Source organism: Lutra lutra, chromosome 16, assembly GCF_902655055.1.
Source record: "Lutra lutra chromosome 16, mLutLut1.2, whole genome shotgun sequence".
Taxonomy (NCBI): Eukaryota; Metazoa; Chordata; class Mammalia; order Carnivora; family Mustelidae; genus Lutra; species Lutra lutra.
The window spans coordinates 23,962,222-23,987,456 of record NC_062293.1 but is presented as its reverse complement, the minus strand read 5'-3'; the positions used below and the strand labels follow the sequence as shown (position 1 = coordinate 23,987,456).

Sequence of the window (25,235 nt, the reverse complement as noted above, 5' to 3'; positions counted from 1 at the left end):
ACTGTGTTCATTTTATATATTTTGACATAATATAGTAGGTAATATAAGTAAGGCATTTATTAACTAAGGAAATTTTTTAAAATTCTATGGGAATATCATGATTTTCTCCGAAAGCATATTTTTACATGTATATACACACACATACAAATATTGTTTCCTGCTTATGGTCATTCCTATCTTATCATGGTTTACTAAAACAATTTTGGAAAAATTTTAGCTAACTCATAAAAAAAGAGAAAAGACATGATAAGGTTAATATTACCACTTGAGTAAACCCTAGGACTCTTCAATTGCTTCTCAGAACTCATCCTTTTACATTTCTACAGTATCTTAAAACCTCATCTTTGATAAAATGACCCTAGGTCTTCAATATGGAATTTCAAAAAAAAGGTACTTTTTTCAATTAAAAAAAAAAACTTCATTCTAGAGAGTCCTTCATTGGTAGATAGATAGATAGATAGATAGATGTGTGTGTGTGTGTATATATGTGTACTATACACATGTATATATGACAGATGTGCACTGGGCATGTATCTAAGTTATTTTTATTATTCAGTATTGACGGTGCCTCCTTCAGATAAAAATTTATATGACAAGTCTGAGTCAATTTCCTTAGACATTTCTTATGGAAATGAGTTTTTAAGAAATCGAGAATGACAATGTCTATTAATAAGTATTAAGCAGGAATCTAGGTTTCTTATACAGCACATATCTTTATCTTACCCTAATGGCCAGATAATAAAAATGTTTTTCAGGAACAGTCATTTCAAGATGATTCATTTAAAAAAAAAAATTACTAAGGCTTGATGCTTGACTGGCTTGTTTTGTGACTCAGAATATAGAGTTTATTTACTTCTTCTTTTCTTTGGCCCATTGAATCCAAGTTATTATTATGGTCTGTGGATTCTTCCTCTACAATATCCTTTGGATCCCCCCTTTCTTACTTATTCCCACAGCCATCACAATAGTTGTCCCGACCACCAGAGGACCAGTGAAATAGCCTTCTAGCTGGTCTTCTGTCTCCAAGTTCTCCCTTTTCGAATCCCTCCTAGCCACGACTCTTGAAAGAATCTCCCACAGCTTTTCCTAGAAAACAGGAAAATTCTGTCTCTCCCTGTTTTAAAAAAAAAAAAAAAGGAAAATTCTGGTTTTTTTTTTTTAAAGATTTTATTTATTATTTATTTGACAGAGAGAGATCACAAGTAGACAGAGAGGCAGGCAGGCAGAGAGAGAGAGAGAGAGAGAGAGAGAAGCAGGCTCCCTGTCAAGCAGAGAGCCCAATGCGGGACTCGATCCCAGGACCCCGAGATCATGACCTGAGCCGAAGGCAGCGGCTTAACCCACTGAGCCACCCAGGCGCCCCGGAAAATTCTGTTTTTTACTGGAAATAAGAAAACGGTGGTTTCCTATTGCCTACAGTTTAAGTCTGAAATCCTAGCAGTCAGAGCCCCTTCACCATCTTCTCCCGGACCCGCAGCATCCACGCATCACCTGGTACTGTTCTCCGCTCAAGCTCATCTGCCTACCTTCTCCCCTACACAGTGGTCTCATTCCTGATCTTCTGCACGTGGTTCCCCCCCCCCCCGACGCTGTTTCGACCAACTCTTTTAAAATCCAAGCAAGGGGATTTGAGCCTGGGTGGCTCAGTGGGTTAAAGCCTCTGCTTTTGGCTCAGGTCATGATCCCAGGGTCCTGGGATCGAGCCCCACATCGGGCTCTCTGCTCAGCAGGGAGCCTGCTTCCTCCTCTCCCTCTGCCTGCCTCTCTGCCTACTTGTGATCTCTGTCTGTCAAATAAATAAATAAATAAATAAATAATCAATCAATCAATCAATCAATCCGACCAAAACAGTATTACTTGCACCAGCTTCCCTGGCTTTGCTCCAGGCAAAAGAAGGTGCTCCTATGTTCTCTCAGCCCCTGGCTCTTCTCAAATGCACCTACTCCGCAGGTTCCCATCTCAAGTGTGTATCTTTTCTCCATCACTGATACATTGTTCTTTAAAGTCAAGAGTTTGGGTTTGCTTTTTTTTTTTCCCTGTAAACTTTTCTCCAAAAAAATGCCTGATGAATGTGTGGATAATCTAATGAACGCACGTGAACGTGGACGTTTGGACTCAGAGCAGTCTGCGTTGGGTGTACAGAATGACTGACAAGAAGTATCACTTCGAGTAAGATTTTGATTCTTGTTTTCTAAATATTAAGCAGACAGAGAATCCTCAGCTTTCAACCTGACTCTGCAGCTTGACGCCCAAGGCTCTTCTCTTTAAACCTCCTTGTAGGATTCATGGAAATTTTGTGAATTCATGAAGGTGATAAATTAATTCACTAATTTTTCTCTAGTTTACAGCTGCCAATCCAGCCGAAGCCAGGGACTGGGTGGATCAGATCAGTTTCTTGTTAAAGGGTAAGTATCCTTATTACCGAAACAACACTTGCATAGATTTGCAGTTGAAGTTATACTGTGTAAATATAATCCCAACCTTCAATCTGTATTTTGTTTTCTATTCGTTCTCCCTCCTACCATCCCTTGTAACACAAATAGTACCATGTATGAATCAGAAGATAAAGAAACCATCAACCTGGAGATGACATCTGTAGTATTCATAATCACTAGAAAAGGAGCTTCTGAAAACCAGCTCAGCTCAATTTGGTGTCTCCCAAACCCTTATGTCCTGGAAAGGAAATCCATGATATCAAATGTGAAGTCACCTAGGTGCAATTTAGGCCCTGAATCTTCTTGTTTGAAACTCAGCAGGAAGTATCAAGGTGGCCTTCATCAAGAGGGACATTAAAAGCAAACTCTTCTTTCCCAAACCACAGTAAAAATGTCCCTTGCTTTGGGATGGGAAGAGTCTTGCCTGAAGATGTTGAATGACCGCTCCTAGAGTACCCTCTGCTGGCCAGCCAGCAGGCACAGCAGTGACAGTGTCCCAGGAAGGCTCATCTAGGAGTGGCCTGGCAGGTAGAAGCAGCCAACCTGAGTCTGTCACTTGGCATCAGATAACCCATGCTAGACCATCATGGCAGGACCCTGCTGCTGCAGATAGGCAGAAGCGCCAATGCTGTACCCAGCCCAAGACCCAGGGAGAAGCGCACCAGCCTAAAAACACCAAGCCTTTTCGTCTCTGTTTTTTTTTTTTATTCTGCTATAAGGTTTTATTGTAGATAAAAAGAAGGAAGCACCAGAGCTTTAATTACAAGAATTGCCTATTTTGCTCAGTTTATGCCTTTGCTATCACAAAAACAAACTATTGCATCTACCAAGAGCGTCACGTATAATAGACTGGAACTAGGCAAACAGGAACATTGATGGCAAGACTACAGGGTACACTCTCATCTAGGTGCCGTGGATTTATGCGTGTAATATACCCCTAAGTGTGTAAACCTCAATAAAACTCAAAGCAGCTTTATTGAGCTGTACCCTGTGGTACTTTCAGAATCCCACATTGAAGAAATTATTCATTCCATTTTATTTTAAAACAAACAAAATAATAACATATGGTTTAAGCCACAAATGTGTCTTTGATCCCTTCCTCATACGAGGTGGCACCAGAATTCCAATGAAGATTGTTGTAAAATCTTTATTAAATGCCTAATCAAGCCAAATTGTTTTATTGTGTTTTGAAATGAACATCAAATGTCTGTCCATTCATGCCTCCCCCAGAGGACCCCGTCGGCACTCGCCCATCCTGCGGAGGCCCCTTACAGGGTTTCAGAGAGGCTTCTGTACTAGACATCTGAAAGCAAACCTTCCCAGCTCCCCATTAAAATAAAAAACCAATCTCCCTCTCCTGCCCTGTGCTCCCCAGTGCTGGAACGGCTCAACATCTTCTCCGCCATGACCCACTTTGAGGTCAGCCAGACTGCACGGTTGCAAAAGGACATGGTAACCACACACCTCGGCCATTCCATGTGGTCTCGCACGACTGTTACATTTTTCTGAATCTCACTTTCTCTTCCTGGTCTACTCTTGACCATTTTTCTCTTTACAAACAAACTTGTCCGACATTCGCAGTGAGACCATGCGAGGGACGAGCTTCTGACAACTCGGCTACCCTCCGGGAGCCACCGTCACTCCCAGGGCTCTTCGCGGCCTGGGGAGCCACAGGCCATCCCTCGCCCTTCCTCTATGTGGCAAACGGTGCACAGCGCACTGGCATCTCCTCTTCTGGACTTATCCTCTTCCCTTTGCCTCATGTGCTCGTTCGCACCCTCCTGCTTTCCAGAGCTCCTTCATCCTGATCAAGTTTTATTGCAAGGAAGGATTTATGTTGATGGTTTAAACCTGACACAGTGCTAGTCTGGCCTCTTCTGTAGATTTCCTGGCACCAAGGCTCACATTAGAAATAACAGCACTTAACCTAGCGTTTCATTTTCTTTTGACATATTTTGTTCTCATCCCTCCTCCTCTTTCTCCTTCTTTCCTTCCCTGCCTTATTCTTTCCTTTTTTCTCCTCATGTTGATACATTTCTCATCTCTACCTGGCAGATCTGAGCTCCTTAACCATTCCGTGTGAAGAGGAGGAGGAAGAAGAGGAAGAGGAAGAGACATATGATGATATTGATGGTTTTTGATGCCCCAAATTTCTGGTTCCCCAATGCAGACCTGTCATCTTGCCTGGGAGTGCGGGGCTAAAAGAGCCCACAAAGGAGAGAGAAGAAGATATTTATGAAGTCTTACCAGGTGAGGAATGTTATCTTCTGATTATCTTCTATTAGTTTCAGAAATCCTTGACCTGGTGGAAGAATGTAAGTTTAAAACCTCGAGAGGAAGCCAGATCTCTGAAGAAGAGAATATAGGGAAACTTACATGGAGGTTCTGAGATTCCCAGTACAAAAGTTCTCCCTTGCTCTGGGAGCAAGATGAAGTGATCAGAGCGTGTCTTTCACCTTTGTCATATGGAGTAACTTATTACCTATATTGACAAAGTGAGAGTCAAGGCTGCTCATGTTGGCCTTCACCGGTGTACTCTGGATCTCAAGGTGGGTCATCCGAACTCTCCAGTTACAACTTCTTCTCTGTGTAAATGTGAGAGTGATATAAAGTCGCCTCAAATGATGAAGGTTGTGAAAAGCCTAAAGGAATACAAGTAGGGGCTGAGAAACCTTGTCAGTAACCGAAGACCCTGACAGAGCACAATTCCTCAGTACCCAGTTCAGACGTGCCACAAATGTCATCGCCTCTGTCACACATGCGCCTGTTTCCTCTGCCCGCCATTACAGCAGGCCCATTTACAGATTTCCCTTCCTCCAAAGGCTTGATAACTGGCAGCTCAAAAAATGTGGAGTCATCACTGCCTCCGCATAGCCCCTTCTTGCAGGAACAACAGCAGCTGTTGAACAGCGAAGAGCACAGTGGGGGTCAGACTGTGGAAAACCAAAGCCTGAGCCTTTTAATTGGGAGGTAGTTAGACCACAGGAATGCTGAATCTTCAAGTCCATTCAGAAAGATCGCTCCTGTGGAAATCTGCCAAGAGTTCAGTGCTCTGCTGAGAAATTCGAGTTAAGCCGGAATTTATAGCAATTTAAACCTCGATCCCAGATGAACTTAGGAACTAAGGTGAACCTAACGTTCAGGCCCCTAAAAACAGGACTGGCTGCTTAAAAGCCGGGTCAATGAGCAACTTGGATTTCAAGCTTCCTAAGAAGAGGGTCCAACCCTGTCAATGCTGCAGTTGTCTTTTCCTTTAGGGGTAGGGGTCGAGGGGGGGAGGGAGCCACATCATTGCTTCCTGAGCCAAGGAGCCAGGCTGCCGGCCCCCTGTCTCCTTCTTGCTGAGGACCTCGCCCACCTCCCCACACACCAGGAGAGCTTGCTTCTTCTCCTAGCACTCCCAGCCTCTGCCAGTCCCGACTTCCTGAGCCTTTTTGTTGTGTTTTATTATGCAAATGATATCTTGGTTGAGGTCGAGCCATTTCTTGTGTCTAAAGTTAAAAAAAAATGATAATTTCCTCAGCAAGTCATCGTCGTTAATGAAGTTTTACAAAAACAGATACAACCAAAGGAAAATAAAATTTCACAGGTGATAAATTTTTCCAATTTCCCTGGCAGAATTCGATAGGATTGTTAAATTAAGAGTGAAGGTGTCTGTTAGAAAGCAACGAGCAGTGATGGGTAATTTTATAGAGTGGAAAATTGAATCAAATTGCTACATTAAAACACAGCTCCTCTGAGAATCTTCCTTTTCACAGTCTGCTCCATTGCAACAGCAGGGTGCAGAAATGGATCTAATTCACAACACTCCCTAAAAGGAGATGTACTCCCCAACTTGGCCAGAATCTTCTTAGGGAGCTCACATTCCACTCAGTCCCATCCAAGGTGGGGGGGTGGGGGGGTTGGGGGGTAGATATCCGGGCGACACTCCACTTTGGGTTACAGCTGTGGAAGAGCGCTCTGGGAAAGCCTCACTGAGCCACTCAGCCCTCTGGGGAGCAAAGAAGGGCCTTTCCATGCACCAGGTTTAGTTCTTGGAGGAACCAGAGAGGAGGGGGCTGTTGCTCAGAGCCAAGAGCAAAGGAGCCTCAGGAAATAAGATGAGTTTGAGACCATCACCTTACCCCAGATGATGGGTCAGAATGCAGGATTGGGTTCTCAACGACCATCTTTCCTTTGCCACCTCAACTCCTACCCTCGGCCATCCTGGGACGGCCAAAGGTCCCAGGACATTGCCTCCGAACTTCACACCAGTTCAGATTATCCGAGTGGACTCTGAGGGCATGGACACCGACCTGTTTTCCCAAGAAAAGCCACTTCACCTATGCTTACAGCAGTTGTCCCCTGAAAGTGAGGAAGACCATACTACAGGAGGCCTAGGCTAGGGAACCCGCAGCTTACATGTTTCCAAAGGACAGTGCTGCTCCTTGCGAACAGATTCTTTCCCGAAAAGAACCACCTATCCATCACAGCTTTGAGAGACAGCATTGGAGGTGGGCTATATTGGCATTTAATGATGATAAGAATATTTCAGCCCCGAGTCTCCATTCTCCAGCTTCACAGCGATGCCACCCAGCTTGTTGCTTCTGGAATTTTCTGTTCACTATACATGTGCCACAGTACCAGCCCTGGAGGAACCGAAAGGGAATGTGAGGGCAGCTGACATTGCCTACCTCTGCTGCCATGTCACCAGATCTCCCGAGCAGCAGCACGGGTCCTGCAGGTGAATGTGCTGGCCCTGAGTCAGAACGGACCTGCTTGGCCACCTGCTAGCTGTGAGACCTTGAGCAAGTGATTTGCCCTCTGTGTGTGTTTGATTTTTTCCCACCTGTCCAATGGGGACAACAGTAGTTCTTGTCGTAGAGGGATGCTGTGAGAAGCCTAGAACTGGAGTGTGTAAAGCACTTAGAACAGATACTCCGGCATACAATGAGTACTCAATAAATGCAGGCTGTTAGTAATTTGGTGGTGTTTAAATAGGAAGTGTTACCTCCTTGAAAAATTGAGGGATGGCTAGTTCCCCGCCTCCACCAACCAAACCTAAGACAGTCCAGTTGGACATTATCAACTCTATGTATGAAGCAGGTAAAATTGAGAATCCTGAGCAGATGGAACATGCAGCACACCTTCTGCTCAAGGCTGTGTTTACTGCAAGGACAGGTGCAGGGTGGAGGGTTGGCCAACGGTAACGTTGGATTGTGCTAACACTGCATACCCATCAAAAGTCAGATGACTTGGGGTTTCAACACTTGTTTCGTTAAGACAGGTAAATGGGGGCGCCTAGGTGGCTCAGTGGGTTAAGCCGCTGCCTTCAGCTCAGGTCATGATCCCAGGTCCTGGGTTCGAGCCCCACATCGGGCTTTCTGCTCAGCAGGGAGCCTGCTTCCTCCTCTCTCTCTGCCTGCCTCTCTGCTTACTTGTGATTTCTCTCTGTCAAATAAATAAATAAAATCTTTAAAAAAAATTAAAAATAAAAAAATAAATAAATAAATAAAACAGGTAAATGTGCTTTGCAGAGAATACTTAGCACTGATGGTTCCACTACTCCTTCCTCTTTGGGCTGGGGCCTACACAAGTTTCATGGTCTCTTTGAGAAGGCCATGTAAGTGAGATCTCCCTTCCAGAACAGAATATCACTGATCTTCCTGGTACCGAGAAAAGTGCCTGTAACATATACCAAGTCAATACAAAAATGTTTGTTCCTAGTCAAAATAATGTATGGGTCATCAAATTAAATGCACTACTTCCCATTGATCATGGGATAATTAGCACTTGCTACGTGGCTGGCACTGTCCTTCCCATGAGGGAAAACCGGAGCACTCGAGGTTTTCAGCCAAGACCACAAAAATGTTAGTCCTGGGTAATATGGTTTCAAGGTTGGTATCCAATGGGATTTCTGAACATCCGTGTTGAGCATATGGGGGCCCTTGATTTTTAAGATCTCATTTGCAGTAGATTAAACTATAGGGAACTACCACAAAGAAATGCTAAGGCAATCTGCAGAAGATGGGAGGCTTTCCTGAGCTCTCTCACCCTTCCCCGGAAATTATTTTATAGGCTAGCACAGGCCCAGTTTTGTGATTCAGTATTCCATAAAAGGACAACTTTATCAGGTTTCACTTTGTCTGGGGCCTCAAAGCTGGAATCCAGCAAGGCGCCTGAGACCATTAAGGCTTTAACTGGGGCCTTGTCGCAGCTGCAGTGACAACCAGATCTGGCTGTGTCCTCCGGAGACATTTCGGGAGAGCAAACGAGGAAGCGAGACAATGAGTTCTCCCCAGGAATTTCTGTGCGCATTCCGATGCTGCCCACACTGCCCCGGAGACTTATTACAGACCCAGAAACCAGATTGCTTTATAATAAAGCATATAACTGGGTGGGGGTTTTTGTTTTTGTTTTTTAAATTTGAGTCAAATGGAGACAAGCATTCTGTGGAATTATTTTTTCCCCCTTAACTGTTGCCCAGACCCACAGGAAGAAGAAATGACGAGAGTAGGTCCAAGGAAAGAAAAATACAGACACCAAAAACACAAAAGTTGATGAAGAAAGGGATTTTCAGTTTCACGGAAAAGCAACCTGAGCTTCCTGGCTCTTTCTGTCTCTCATTCCCATGCACCCTGGGCCCCAGCCACAAGGTGCTGTTTGGCCAGCGCCAGAGCCAGAATCATGCTGGGGCTTTTTTCACCCAGAACATCCTTCCTGAGCTCAGCCGGTGAAACCCTACGCCTTCCGCTCAAACATGGCTCCTGAGTGACACCCTCCCAGATACGGAAGCAGAACTGAGCTCCGTTCCAGCCCTTCCAACGGTGATTTGTATTCAGGTCTTTCTCCTCCAATTAGTAGGTGCTCAATTATTATTTGTGAAATTAAATTCAGCGCATTCCAAGTGTTGCAGTTAGCACAAATTGGATTTAATATCGTGTACGTCAAGGCCCATACCACAGAGATAGGATGCAAATATTCTGAGGCAACAGTTGAGATTAAAAACTACACAACAGAGGATTAAGTGTGTTTTAGCATCTTGCTCGTATTTTCCGTGTTGTCTGAAGAGGTGCTGTAGCCCCCACAGATTTATGGCGTATCTGCGCCTGCTGTGGAGCGCCTTCCGTTTCCGCTTTCCCGCGTGCAGTCTCTGTACTCCGAGTCTATCTGCATTTCTGTTGCATCTGTCACCAGAGCAGCTTGACATCTGGTTGCACGTTGATACATGTGGCATTTTTTTTTTTAAGTTTCTGTCACCTTGCTTTGTTTGGGGGAAGTGATTTCCCTCTTTCTGATCCAGTCATTTTTTCCAGCGTTGTTCTCAGTCCAGCCGATGCCAGAAGTGTCATGGGAAGCTGGCTCCTCTCCGTGCTTCCGCCATGGAGTCAGTGTCCTGTTCCTTTCAGCCTCTCATTAGTGTCCCTGACATTGTGCCAAGAGTGTTGATTGAAATCAACTCTCTGGGTACTGAGGCTCATTTGTGATGCCCCGTGGTTCTCTCACATGTTCGCACAGCTCACAGAATCTTCCTCAACTGTTTTCCCAGTTGAGATGAGATATTTGGGAATCAAGTAGAGCATTTAATGTAATAAGTGGACAGTAATCTTTAGAGGTTAATTTGTTTAAAACCTATGTAAGGTTGGGGTCCCATATGCCCTGTTAGGAACGAGGACCATTATAATCTATTACTGTTTAAAGTTGAGCTAGCACATAAATTTTAATTCTCTCTTAAATGAAGATGTATTCCAGTAGGTGTAATGCTAAAATGCCTAATAATATTCTTATAAAGAAGTTCAACAAGCTCTTTAGCCTAAAGAAAAAAATTTTTTTCAAAATAATCTCTTTAAAATTGAATGTTCATTTTACAGATGAAAAAAAAAGAGAGAGAGAGAGAGAGAGAAATCTAGCTGTTTAACCCGCCCTCTTTCGTGAGCAAAGAGACATTTCTTTCTGTTGTCACATAATTGGTTTTCTTGACTTTGGAGTTTGAAAGATGCCAGTTTGATCTCATCGAAGGATCCGAGGTAGAGTGTCTGCCTCTCTCTATTGTGCTCTCTGCCGCTGGGAAGGTGCCGAGAGCTGCTGCCTTTCCCCCCAGCTTGGAGAGCAGTGCCTTCATACTCTCCATGGTACCTCCATACTCACACTTTCAAAGGCACAGCACCCAGCCTCTCGCACCCGTAGCTAGGCTTCTTGACTTGAGCCCACTTTCAGCCACCCGGGAAGGTCAACGTCAGGTAGAACAGATGTGGGCATTAGAGCTTCCCTCTTCACATCCATCACGGAAGAGCTCAGTAATGGTGGTGAATGATATATAAGACCTATGGCCAGTGTTCTGCTTTCCTTCTAGGTGACTCCACAGGCACAGTGGGAATCAGAGTATCTGGTCTGGAATCGAACAGCATAGAACAGATATTTATTTTTCCCATTTTTGTACCATGCCTAGATTAAGTGCTGTTGCCTGAAAGGATAAAGGAATCAAGTTTAGTTTTCATTTTCATCATTGCAAATACATTTACATTCTCCTATTTTACAAATGCAAAGAGCAGGCAAACCACTTTCAATAATTTATTTTAAAATCAATGCTAATGAGGTTATGTCTCGTCAGTGGCCGAGTTTTACAATAAAGTCTGATTTATTTAGAAAAGATCTTTGGTGTAGTTTCCCATCTAATGGTGGTGGGAAGGAGGTGGAGTCGCAGGCACAGTGACCCTCCAACTTCGGATCCAATTTGTAATTCACAGCGGAGATCTGACCCAATTTACATTGATTAGAATTGGGAGGAAGAGACATCTGTGCACAGACAGCAGAGGTAGAATAAACCGTCTCTGCAAAAGTGCCTAAGCACAGTAAATTGTTGGTCTTTGTGACTGAGTTGTTTGGTATCAGCAGAAGCGACGCTCCCTGTCCAAATTATTGGGTATCTCTAAAACCAAGGCCGTACCAACTCTTCTTTTAGTGTTTTCAATCCTGTGAAATTGGTCCCATGTCAAAAAGGAGAAGCATCAGGACAGAGCAAGGAAGGAAGTGGGCAAGTAACAGGAAGACAATGTGCAAAGAATGGTGTTTAATGTGATTTATTTCAGCAAGTCTAGTTCCGATATTTGATTTCACTCCTCCATTATCTCACATCTTTATTCCTCATGACGGGGGGTGGGGAGCACTACAGGTGGTAAGTAGGAACTGCTGTGCTGTGAGGCCATACATGAAGGTAAGAAGAGTTGAGTTCTTTCCGCACAGACTCTTGTAAGGCAAATATATATTAGATATATGATAATTTTTTTTAATCTGGGTGACATATGACTCATTTCCCCAGAACATCAATCCCTTAATTTTTATTTTTGCAGGAAAATTGTATCATTTTGTATGTGAAATCGATTACTTCGTTTATGTCCTATAGTGCTCTAATGTATGGTTGTACTGTTTCTTCTTACTTAGGAGCTCAGAGTTTACTTCCCCCATGCTGACATACCAGAATTCATATTCCTTTATAAAACTTACATTAAAAAAAAAAGGGGGAACTGTCCCTAGGATATCTCCTCAAAAGTTTCATTTAGTGTCATAACGATGGGGAAACAAGCCAAGTGAGTGCCCCAAGACCCAGGAAGAGAAAGTAAATGTGGACCAAAAAACACTTAAGTATTCAATCCTCAGAATGTTGCTTATTATACCCCATTCATTGTGTATGTGGGGGAACAGGATGCACAGAGATGATGAAAAATAGAATAGCAACTATGTTTTTCTCATCTTACTCCACATATAAAATGGCTTAATATGATTATGGTACTCATGCTTTCTTTATAAAGGCTCAATTCCTACGGTATCCTGTAGTATGAAGTCTGAGACGAAACAGGTTAATGAGGGTAAGAAACGGGCCAATCATGTTGTGACTTTGACCATCTAAACACTCGATTGGAGTTAGACAATAGCACTGACTTAGAACCCATTGTTTACCTGCAGCAATTAATTAAAAGACCATTCCAACTGCCTTCAGGAGCTTACACTCTAATGAACAAGGCGGCCTGAATCACAACAGTAAAAAGATAACTACAACCCTCAAGTACTAGGAACATAAAATTACCTACATGACCAGCTTCTGCTACAGCTGAACAAAACTTGATACATTAAGGACTAATTAATCATGGAGGGTTTAAACACACGCTTAGACACACACACACACACGTACACACTATAACTCTGGATGCTTACATAGACACAGTACATTTAGAAGAGAATTCTAGGAGAGGAGAAATAGAGCTTGAAAGAAAGGATCACGATTCTAGGAATGGGTGCCTCAGTAAATAATCCAGTGGACTGAAAACTCCACAAGGGCAGGGACCTTGCCAGGCTTGTCCATTGTTGTGTCTCCAGTTGCTAGTGGAGCATCTTGAAGATAGTAAGCGCTTGAAAACATTTATGAATGAATTAATGGGGAGGGAAGCAGAGGGCCCATTTGAAGATGTGAGATGATTTAAGGGAAAAAAAAAAAAAGAACAATTATTGCCTTGAAAAGAGCATGATGAGCTCTGAGAAAGAAGACCCACCGGTATAAAGAACATGAGACTATAAACCACACTAATCGCTAATGCTGATCATGTTTATCCCCTCAGAAGAAGAGCGTGACCTAGAAGAGGATGAGAACGGCACTCCACATAAAGGAGGTATGAAAGCTTCCCAAATATACAGGCACTGGGTAGGACGTTCAGGCTTCTGACTGGAGAAGGCACCTTTCTTCAGACTACAAACATTACCGGGCTCACTAATTAAGAGGCTGCTGGTGTGTTGACCCCAAAAGCCCCAGAGAAGATGACGGGATAGGGAAATATCTCAACCTTCAAAACAGCCACTCACTTTAATTAATGTTCCCAGAACTGCTAAGATTTATCCTAGAGAGGGTAAGAAACCAAACCAGGTATTTATTTTTTCCTATCAGTATTTCCTAAATCAGTACAGTGAAAATAGAATTGCCTCATCTCTAAGAGATCAGAGGATTGAGAATGGAAAGAATGGAAATGTCTCCTCTCCGAGAGGCCCGGAGATTGCAAGTTCAGAGGGGAATGGAAATGTGTCAGATCTGAAAAGTGAACGTGGGGTGAAGGATAGAACGGCTTGGTGGTGCTGACTTCTGATGGCCTGGTTTGATTCCAGGCACATTTGGAAATGAATATGTAACAGGTTTGTTGAATACAAGATTGCATCTTATTCATCCCAGACTGTTAGCCATGCTTCAGGCAGTTAGTGAACCTATCCTTTTCTAAGGTCAGATGCCCCTCCAAAGCCTCCTTAAGTGGACCAAGGACCTATTCTATCCTTGTCGGTGAAGGAATATGAATTGCATGGACCATCTCAAGGACATTCATCCTTGTTTTCACTCTAAGAGCCTAAACTGTGGCTGATATAAATACTAGCTGATTTTTTTTCTTAGAGATCCTATGAAAGTCTTAAGCCTAGGAGTTCATCCCAACTCTCCCTCCCTGGTCCCTCCCCATTCCCCTGGCCCTTCCTTTTCCCATTCTCCTTCTCTTCCCATCTTTTGCTGTTTCTTCTCTGTTATCCCTCAGCAAGTCCCCCTACCCCTAAGAGGTTTGTGCTCTGTGGGAGACGAATATCTAACAGCTTTAGTGAAGGACCTAACTTCTTCAGTGCCCAACTCCTCCCAGGGAGAAGAGGCATCATCAGAAGTCAGGTGCCGTAGCAGGAGAAAAAGAAAGAATTGGCATGAGTATGGTCCAGGATTAGCATAGCTCCCACCTCATAACAATGAGCCCATATAATTAAGTCCATTCTGAAACACATTTTCTGCTGTTTCCTACTCTCTATGCAGAATTGCAACAGCAAATCTGTTTTCTGACCAGACTATGTCCCATGTCTTTTCTCAACCAACTTCCATCACCAGTGCCGGAAAGAAACACTTCATATGAACAGCTTGAGTGGGATAACTATAAACTTCCTGTGGCCAGCTTTATAATAAATTCCATTCCGGAAGCAGCAGTCTCTGGCAAGAGTCTAAAATTCAGTTTCAGACTCCTCCCTCATCACATTTCCTCTTTCAGCCTTTCTTTCTAAAGTTCTATCTTGGGGGGTTGATGAGGGGAGATTTAATTCTTAAGTGTTCCAACAGCTCTATTTCAAGTAAGTTAAAAAAAAAAAAAAAAAAGAACAACAACAAAAAACCACCTTTTGTTCCTTATGTTTCCTGCCGCCAGAATAGGTGTTGTTAAAGTGTGGTGAGCTCTAAATATGTTTCTATGGTTTATACTTCCCACCAGTTATAATGATTGGTGACTTAGTGATTAAAAAACAGAGGACTTTTTGCTCTCTCTGCAGAATCTGAGGCAGGAATTTTTATTATTTGTGTTTACTTATTTATTTATTGAATTTATACAGTGCCTTTTCTCCAAAGGAGCTATAGAAATGGCAACAAATATGGAGCATCCAGATGTCATCACTTAGCTTTATAACTATAAAATAGACAGGTCCAAGGAGAGGGTAGGCAGGCCCTTGAAGGCATATAAAAGGGAACTCTAGGACAATGTGCTTTCTTACGGAACAGACAGACTACACAAGTTTGGTTCACTTAGTTTCTTTCTCAAGTGTCACGTGTCTTTGGCAGGGTTTGGGGTTGGGGGAGTGAGGGGGCAGGAATATTCTCCTAAAAGATACTATGGCTAGCAGGGTTACCTTTATTTTTTTTATTTTTTTTTTTTACCTTTTTTTTTTTTTAAGATTTTATTTATTTATTTGACAGAGATCACAAGTAGGCAGAGGGGGGCGGGGGGAAGCAGGCTCCCTGAGGAGCAGAGAGCTCGATGCGGACCCTGGGATCATGACTACCTTTAAAATCCACGTACTGATCTCCAGAACTCTTCCAGGGATCTTGTTCCCAGAAATGCTGTGCTCTCCCATGATAGAATTACTAACATTTTTAAAGCCCAGCTAGATCTTATCAGAAGGGGGGGGAGGAATTCAGTTTATCCTCATTGGGTGTTAATGACCCTGTAAGATGTAATTTCTTTTATTTTATTCTGTTACCTAGAAAATCTATCAGAGCCTTGTAGTATTGATTGTTCAATCCATAGCGAGCTCACTTTACAGCATGACTGTTAGTAACAGGGTTATTTTAATGAGTGACTCTTCAACACCTCACATCCCCACTAAATCGCAACCCATCAGCCTAACAGTCTAACACTAAGAGTCTTCCGTGATGAGAGCTTATCTCCCTTCCCTGTCACGAGAGGGCAACGTCCAGGTAACCGAAAAGAACACCGTTCTGTGCTGTTTGTACGAAAACTCCCGGCCACTGGCTCGGGTCGGCCGTGTCGAATAAAAAGCGGGGCTGGTAGCACAGCTCATCCATAGACACCCCAAATATCTGACCAGGGAAGATCTCCAAACTGGTTGTTTTCACTCTAAAACCGTGGGCAAACTCCACCAAAAAGGAGCCGAGAAGCGGTAATTTCTGCAGGACGGAAACGTGGGCACCGATGACCTCCAACCACCGAGGCTCCTCTCCATGGGTTAGCGCACACACCAGTGGAGCGATTCCACGAAAGAAACAGGGACACACAGAGGTCTTTCCAGCTCTTACTTTTTGAAACCTGCTTCCCAAGACCAAACAGGAGATGAGCATCCCCCAGCTACAATTCTGGCCCAATTTTTGCTCCGCTCCTTCGGCCGAGCAGAGGAGACCAAGATGAGGATCTGTGAGTGTTCTCCAGGTCAGGATCGTACTTACAACCTTAAGGACCATAGAGATTTCAAAACTCAAGATTAAAGTGGAGTTTGGCGAATTTCGTTTAGTTTTTTGTTGTTGTTGTTGTTAAGATTTTACTTATTTATTTATTTGACAGAGAGAGATCACAAGTGGCAGAGAGGCAGGCAGAGGGGGTGGGGGAAGCAGGCTCCCTGCCGAGCAGAGAGCCCAACGAAGGGCTCGATCCCAGGACCCTGAGACCATGGCCTGAGCCGAAGGCAGAGGCTCAACGCACTGAGTCACCCAGGTGCCCCCTGCTGGGTTTTTTTTTAAGATTTTATTTATTTATTTATTTATTTATTTGAGAGCGTGTGCATGAGCGTGGGGAAGGGGCAGAGGGAGAAGGAGAAACAGACTCCTCGCTGAGCAGGGAGCCCCACTCAGGACTTGATCCCAGGACCCTGAGATCATGACACCAGAGCTGAAGACAGACACAATTAACTGAGCCACCCAGATGTCCCGGCAAGTTTCTTTATGCCTTTCGTTCTGAAATAGTAAGCTATCAGGCTGGGTCTGCTTTGATAGACTGAACATGGTGGACTTCTCCGGCCTGGCCAAGTCCCTTCCAGTGGGTCACTGCCATGGCCTTCTGTGTCCACTTCTCACCTACCCATGGTCTAGCAAGGACTGGCTTTCTCCGTCTTCTCATTCTGTCTCTCTTTTTCATAATTTGTTAAGTAGTTGCTTCCATAGCTGGGCCTCATTAGCACAGCCCTTTCGCTCATCAAGCTAATGTAAACAACATGCTGACCTGCCTTTGAGCCTCTTTTCCTTGGTCACAGCTTGAATTCCGGAGCTACACAGCATCTCCCCAGCAAAAGTCCAAGGTGACATACGAAGGCTAGAAGGAACCCAGTCAAGTTCTGTTGGCCCCAAGGAGGAGGACAGGCAGAAAGGTGTCCTGGTCCTTTTTACCTTAGAACTCTCCACGTCATAGAGGCTCATTTTCAAATTCTGACCCTGTCAACAGTAGTACAACCTGGCCTCCGTTACAGGAGAAATGACTCTTACTGGTTATAAAGAACTTGCTGTGCAATGACAAATGCTTTGCAATAAATACCTAGAGAAGAGAGAAAAACATTAAAAAATGTATTTTTAAACTTAGACTGTTGCTATTCTTTCTATGACATTTTGTTTGCTGGGAGCTTAGCTTCTCTTATATAAGATAAAGAAAATAAGATGTTCCCCCCCCTTTTTTTTCCTCTAGAAAAAGTCCTCCTCAGCTCTGCTGGCAATTTAAATGCAGTGATCATACCATTAGCTTCTCTATCATTGTAATTGTTGTTAATTGTTATAACTGTTTTAGTTATTAGTGGTGTCATTATTGCTCTAGGTCCTCTGTCTGTTTTATGCTGAATATATTAGTGCTTTGCTTTTGAATTACCAGGCTTTATTTAGTGCAAAGTTACGGGGTTTTTTGGAGAGACATTGAGAAATGCTGGCATTAAGCTTTATTCTTTTGTTTTTCATTCCAAATGGACAGACTGGAAAAAAAATAATTAGATGGAATAATGTTCTCAAAATGAGAATGAGGATGCTTTGAATTAATTAAATGGTCAGAATGCTGCACAATGTCTGATCTCAGACTGCTGCTAGAGTCGTGTAGTCCTAAAGGAACCTCCGTCCAGTCCACAGAGGAAATACTCTCTCGGGCTCCCAGTTCCTCACTGGGCTAAAGACGTCAGTCTCCTCGGGCATTCCCTTGTTTATAGAGTGACCTGGGCAAATTTAGGGAGAAGCAGAACTGCCCCTGCAAATTTCCAGAACTTCAAGCTCTTCCAGAGACAAAAGATCAGGAATGAAGCCCTCCTCTACCTTACCTTGTGCCCCCTTCCCCTTCACGATCTTTAAATAACACCCGCTCTCAGTCAGGTGTTTATAACACAACCAAAGTTTCCGGGAAGCCTTCCATGAAGTTAACTTCCCTGTTCTACGCAGCACCCTCAACCTTCCCTTTGAAGACATACCACGGTCCTAGATAAGTAAATATCTTCACGGCTCTGTTTCCCAGTGCCTCCCCCACTGGACGGGAGCCCGGAGAGCAGGGACCGTATGTGGTCAAGGTGGAATTCCCAGCCTCCCTCACAGTCCTGGGCACTTCGTAAGCACTGTGGACATGTCCGCTGAATGCTGAGGAATGAATGTAGAGAAGTTGTGTGCATGCACACACACACAAATGCAAGTCACACCTATGTACAACAGGAAGTCTGCAATACCAGGTCCAGTCTGGTCCAGCTAAGATGCTCCTCCTCACTGATTTCCCTGGTACATGAATGCCTGTGTCTGGACAGCGAGTCTCCAGGTTTAACCCTTCATTCTGCTTATTTTTTCAAAGCTGTCCTTTCATGGTTCTAGTTCTGACAGTTCTGGGTCTTGGGCTCAGTAAACGAACAACCAGATTCCTGAGCTCTATTTTCTTTTAGCCTTTAGCTTATGAAGAACCAGAGGCATTTTCTGTAATTTTTCCTGGAAAGCTCTTGTTTTCTTCCTAGCGTCTTACTTTCCCTACGATCTATATTGCTTTTAGGATAGGTCTGTTTCTAAGTATTCTCCTCCAATGTCTTATATGCCCAATATCAAGTCACTTTTTACATATATACCTGAAAAGTACTCATAATCTTAGGAGCATTTCCAGGCAAAAGGGGACTGGTACCCCACAGTGACCATCTGCTAAACCAGACAAAGCCAAGACAATGTTGCTAGTCTTCTTACCATTCAGAAATATCAAGTTGTGTTTTAAAAATCTAGTTTTATAAAATTATTTTCTCTATAATATATAAATGTGTAAGGACTATTGACATCAATATATTTTTCATTTCTGGGATGCCTGGGCACCTCACTCAGTTAAGCATCTGTGTTCAGCTCAGGTCATGATCCCAGGTTCCTGGGATCAAACCCTGCGTTGGCCTCCTTGCTCAGCGGGGAGCCTGCTTCTCCCTCTGTCACTCCCCCTGCTTGTGCGTTCTCTCTCTCTCTCTCTCTCAAATAAATAAATAAATAGCATCTTTAAAATATATGTATATATAGAGACACCTGGGTGGCTCAGTCAGTTAAGCATCTGCTTTCAGCTCAGGTTATGATCCCAGGTCCTGGGATCAAGTCCAGCACTGGGCTCCTTGCCCGCTCCCCCTGCTTGTGCTCTCTCTGACAAATAAATAAAATCTTTAAAAATATATACATATGTACATATATATACTTTTCATATATGTATTATATATATACTTTTCATTTCTAATTTTGTCAAAAGCTTCAGGTGATTAATCAACTCCATTAGGACTAAAAATACATTAATATATCCTCTGGGAAAACTATTTTCACTCTTCAGGGACTGATATTTCTCTATTATTTCATGCCCTGGTGTCCCCCCCCAAATACATGCCTTGTCTTTCTAATAGTTAGCATTTTTCTCCAAATGTATTTTTCTTCCGAATATATCCTTAACTCTGTGGTTTCCAGCATGGTTGTCTTGTTTGCTGCCCTCTGTTGTTTACTGCATATACAAACAATTATCTTCAGGAAAGAAAACACGCCTCATTTCTATATGGTTAACATGTTTACTTCTCTTTGCAACATCTAAGTCTTGATTAAATGGATCTGTCCCTCCTTGATTTTTGTGCACTTTAAGATTCCTACTAAAGTTCTTTTCTCCTGTGTCTTTATTATTTGAATCGCTGATAGGTTAGGAACAAGTTTTTTAAAAAGCAAACATAGCAAGTGTGTCTGTCCACTCACACCTGCCTTCCCCTATCTATTCCCATCCTCGGTGACCAGCTCTATCACACCTCATGGGAGGGTCAAACAAATTAAAGGAAGGGTAGAAACTGGTATAAATACAGTCCCCCAAAGTCACTTGAATTTTAATTAGAACCCAGGACTCCTGACTCCCATCAACAAGAATCTCATCTTTGGTAGGTGCTTTGCTAACCGTTCTCACCCATTAGCATCCTAAGGGACAGGGACACAGCCACATCATCCCCGGTCCAGTGGACATCCGCTCTCCTGCCATTCAGATCCCCAGATCCTCTCCCACTTTGCGCTCTAGTGTTTAACCTTTCCGGGTAGAAGAAGATCAATACAGATTCTTCATTGCTAAGAATCGATGGCTGTCCCATGGCATCACTACCATCTAGTCTTGCTGAGAAGCCCGGTAAATCTCTCCAGCTGCTTCAAAAGCTTGGTTTGTCGTCTTCAGTTGCTCTCATTTTTAATGCAGATCACTTTGGTTTCTGTCCCCCTGGGGGCTTGCAGATAAATCTTGGCAGGCATGTTCAGGGTCTACAAATGAGATGCTGGAAAAGGGCCAGCCCACCCAGAATTTAGTTATAATGGATGAGACACCTCCCTTGGTTCACTTAAAGACTGGGCTGTTCGTAACCATATTTACTGCGGGATTACCTCACCTAGTACCTGAGTGGGAAGTGCCCAGGATGAAGTTCCTTTGTGACAGAAGACACCAACATGTGAGACTGTCATGCAGACACAGCTGGCTGACTCAGCCTCTCAGTAAACAAGCTGAAGGCGGAGACTTACCTCATTTCTTCAAATGCATTTTGAAGAGAAATGCTGGATAGTTTAGATGCCCTGGATCAAGACTATCTGTTAGGAAGTTTCTGTCCTGCTTACGTACAAACCAAGTAAAAAAATTACCTGCCTGTTTTTCTCTTATTAATAAATGAATGTATTTATCATATTATTGAATAACGTCTGACTAAGGATAATCTGTAAATATCAAATGTTAGTTAATGATCTCCTTTTCCCACAGTCCTTTGCTCACATTGAGTGTTGGGCTGTTTCTCCTCCCAACCCCCCCCCCCGAATCCTAGGTTTCCTAGGGACAATATTAGAACACTGGTTTCCACTTGCAGCAAAAATGTGGGCTCCATGGAAAAAGACAGAGTTCTTTTAACTTTGATTTCTCCTCTCTTTGACCAGTGGACTATACCAATTATTACCAGGGCCTATGGGATTGCCATGGTGACCAGCCAGACGAACTGTCCTTCCAAAGGGGTGACCTCATCCGCATTCTGAGCAAGGTAAGGACATGGAGTATGGGGCTTGGATCCAAAGTCAATTTTTGGGGGGCGCCTGGGTGGCTCAGTCTGTTAAGCATCTGACTTTTGATTTTAGCTCAGGTCATGACCTTAAAGTTGTAAGATCGAACCCGACGTCAGGCTCCATATTGGGTGTGGAGCCTGCTTAAGATTCTCTCTCTCCCTCTACTCCTGTCCCCCCCAAAAATCGATCTTTTCATTCTCAATGATGTAGTCACCATAAGCAAAATTATTCCATATCATACATTTCACTTGTGTGCATTATATGGCTCCCTCCCACATAAAGTAAATTCCCACTGATTTATAATTGTTAGGGAAAAGTTTAATTGAAAATTCACATTCAGGAGCTAATTTTCAAATTTCAAAAGGCAATAAAGTAGATATAACACTAAAACCACACCAATCAATTTATCCTTTTTAGGATCTTGTGGTGCTTAAAAGGTTTATTTGGTACATAATTTATGACTGTATAATTCTCTTGAAAACATTCTGGCTTGGTAAACCACCTTCTTATGTCATTCACAGATAAACAAGACTGTAATAGAATTAGGATGGGGGATAGTCAGGCTCAGTTGGTCTGAGCAAGTGCTGATAAGGCCAAGATAGTGAACCCAACCCTGTAAGAGCCAACTAACTGTATTCTCTTCCTCAGCCATAAAGTTAATCCCTAACCCCAAATAACCATCTCACAAATAGTGTCATTGATTATCAAAGAATTGGGAAAAAAAAAAAGAGGATAGATTATAGCAGATCTGTCACTAATGTGAAGATGATTCAGAACCCACAGGCTACCATTGGAGGGATCAGTGGCATCATCCTTTGTAAAGAAAGAGTGTACATATTCTATATAGAGGGGCTAAGGAAACAGATTCTGTCCCTGGAGTAACTTACTAAAAAGATGTTTCTCTATGAGGTCAATCAATATCTACACGCACATTTTTTGAAATTGGCACCGTTTGCTCTTTAATTAATGAGTATGTGGATTCCATAAAGGCAAGTTGAAAATCCATTGTGGTGTTATCCCATCATTTGCCATTTATCTTTATTCTGTCCGTGGTCAAGGGTTTGTCTCAATTTGAAAGATACCACGAGGTCCTTAGAAACAGATCAGAGCTGACTTAAGGCACCTTTCAAGGGTTGCAACAAGTCCCCTTGGAATGAGGACCAAATGCAGACCCAACCTTTTGCAAAAGAGTAGGAAGCCTTCAAGCCCTGCTGCCTGAGATCACAGTCTTCTAGTGATTTCTTCCAGAGTCCTAATTCCGCTCCATCCTAGTGCCATTCTGGTGCAGCTCCAATACACCAAGAATAAATTGGAAGCAAAGAAGGGAGTGGACATTGGCCTGATTGGTATTTCAAATGCCCGAAAGCAAGGTTTGCCTTGTAATAGAATTTGTGTACATTACCACGCTGGCATTACAGGGGTAATCGAGTTATCCACTCAGGTGTGACCAGGCCTCTGTTTGCCCAGAGCCTGCAGGTGAACAAATTAACTGTTTACATTGTCTGAGGTGCCTGCAGCAGGAGGGGTGGGGGTGGTGGGGAGAACAGAGCCAGACTGTCTGCTGGCCTTCTCTTCGGTCATGATTATTTTGTTTGTTTTGCATGTCTTTTGCCTTTGTTAATGGCTTCTCACTGGGGGTCCCTTTCCTCCATTTAGAAGGGGCTGTGTGGTGACTTGCCCTGCAGTACAGAGCTATTGGCGGGGACCCCGGCTATTGTATTTTTAAGAGATACCAAAGAACAAGGAGAGGCTTCCTCACCTGTCTTTTTCAACCAATCCCTGCTTCTCCGCCTCCCGTACTGAAAGCTAATATATCAAAGTTTGATTCAGGGAGAAATATCTTGCTGCTGTGCTTCTGTCTGGTTTCTTTCTCCACCGTTTGGAAGGTCTTCAGTCTATTTTTATCCTTTGCCGGGTAGTAGCACATTTCTTCCCCCAAAAGCTACAGCAGCTGCCTCCCTTCTGCACGCTGTGAATCCCTGCATGTCAGAGGAGGAAATGAGAAGCTGGAAGCTCAACAGGAGTTTCCCTCATAAAAGCTTCGTTCCAGTTAACGTTGGCTTGGGGAGCATTTCGGATTGGATTTACCTTTATTATATCACCTAACTCAATAACAGTCCTTGGACAGGAAGGAACCTTAAAAGGCCACCCAATCCATTCCCTCACCTCGAAGAAGCACAAATGAAACAATTCAGACAGATAGAAAAAGGAGATCCCTCTACCATGAGCTGTTTGTCTGTTCCGACGTGCAGCAACTCCTAATCTCTGGAATTTTTTCTCACGCGAATCCTAAATACATCCTGCTTTAGCCCCAACTGGCTTCCTTTGTTGTGGTCGGTTATACGCCGCAGCCCGCCTCTCACATGTGGAGGAAAAGAACTGACCCAAGTGGAGGTTAGTCCAGAAAAACGGTATCCAGAAATCTCCATTTTACTTTTCTCTCTGGCCAGTAAAACCTTTGTCAGACAAGAAAGGCCCTCTGGGGTGGTTCACTGGGTGGTTCAGTCAGTTAAGTGTCCGCCTTTGGCTCAGGTCATGATCTTGGGGTCCTGGGAGGGAGCCCTGCATTGGGCTCCATGCTCGGTGGAGAATCTGCTTCTCCCTCTGCTCGTGTGCATGCTTTCTCTCTCTTATATAGATAAATAAAATCTAAAAAAAAAAAAAAAAAAAGGAGAAGAAGAAAAGAAATGCAAGGCAAGGTGCAACTGGGTGTGGCTCAGCTTACCTGGACAGCTTTACCTGTAAAATGAGGGAGTTGTGTTGGGTAACCTCTAAGGTCCCTTCCACCTCTAGCATTCCTGTTCTAAACATGATAAAATGAGTCACAAGTTCCAACCACAAAATTGCTAAAGAAATTCCACACAGGGCACCTGGGTGACTCAGTGGGTTAAGCCTCTGCCTTCGGCTCAGGTCATGATCTCAGGGTCCTGGATCAAGTCCCGCATCGGGCTCTCGCTCGGCAGGGAGTCTGCTTCCTCCTCCCTCTCTCCCTCTGTCTGCCTCTCTCCTTATGATCTCTCTCTGTCAAATAAATAAATAAATTCTTAAAAAAAAAAAGAAAAGAAATTCCACACAAAAATGTGTTTAATTATTTATTCAGATTAAACTAATTTAAACATTTCAATTATAAGCTCTTGTTTTGGGCCCTCATAAATGCCTCTGATTTCCCCCTCTCTTTTTGTATGATAAAAGAAATATTGGAGGGGACCAGGTTAATAACAGGGAATGGCCCCCAATGGGGAAGCTTGGTGGGGTCTGGGCTTTACTCTGGGCTCCTGCTGCTACCTGCTCTTTCTTAATGGTTGCCCAAATATGAGCCAACCTTGAATCCTAGAATCTTCGGGCCAAGAGAGTCTTTTAGGGCCTAGGGTCTTTGGGCAAGAATGATCCCAGAAAGAGAGCTTTTGTCTATTTTATTTTATTTTATTTTATTTTATTTTTGAGAGAGAACACAAGTGGGGGGATAGGCTGAGAGGGTCAGGGGGAAAGAGAGTTCTAAGCAGGCTCCACGCCAGGCACAGAGCCGAACACAGGGCTCAGTCTCACGACTTGGAGAAACCAAGAGTTTGACACTTAACCAACTGAACCACCGAGGTGCCCCTATTTGTCCTTTTTATTTTTTTTTTTAATTTATTTATTTGACAGAGAGAGATCACAAGTAGACAGAGAGGCAGGCAGAGAGAGAGGAGGGAAGCAGGCTCCCTGCTGAGCGGAGAGCCTGATGTGGGGCTCGATCCCAGGACCCTGAGATCATGACCTGAGCTGAAGGCAGAGGCTGTAACCTGCTGAGCCACCCAGGTGCCCCTATTTGTCCTTTTTAAAATAAAACTTCCAGAGAGGATGATTGGCTGGGCAAGGAAGATACACCCCAAAGATAACCAAATACCCATTATCTGGCCTATTCTTAAGGAAGCAGGTCAGTAACAGATGAGTTACTTATGTGACCCTGAGCAAAGGCACTTAATCCTTTCTAATCTAATTTTCTAATTAGAAAATTTCTAATCTAATCT

The 25,235-nt window shown here is 43.5% G+C and overlaps 1 protein-coding gene across 1 annotated transcript in view; it reads left to right on the top strand.

The window, feature by feature from the left end:
* Positions 1-25,235, top strand: part of SKAP1 (src kinase associated phosphoprotein 1) — a 285,865-nt gene that overhangs the window by 241,844 nt on the left and 18,786 nt on the right. The window contains 4 exon segments of the mRNA XM_047706864.1: positions 2,342-2,405; positions 4,491-4,685; positions 13,028-13,078; positions 21,103-21,203. Coding sequence (XP_047562820.1) covers positions 2,342-2,405; positions 4,491-4,685; positions 13,028-13,078; positions 21,103-21,203 — 411 coding nt within the window.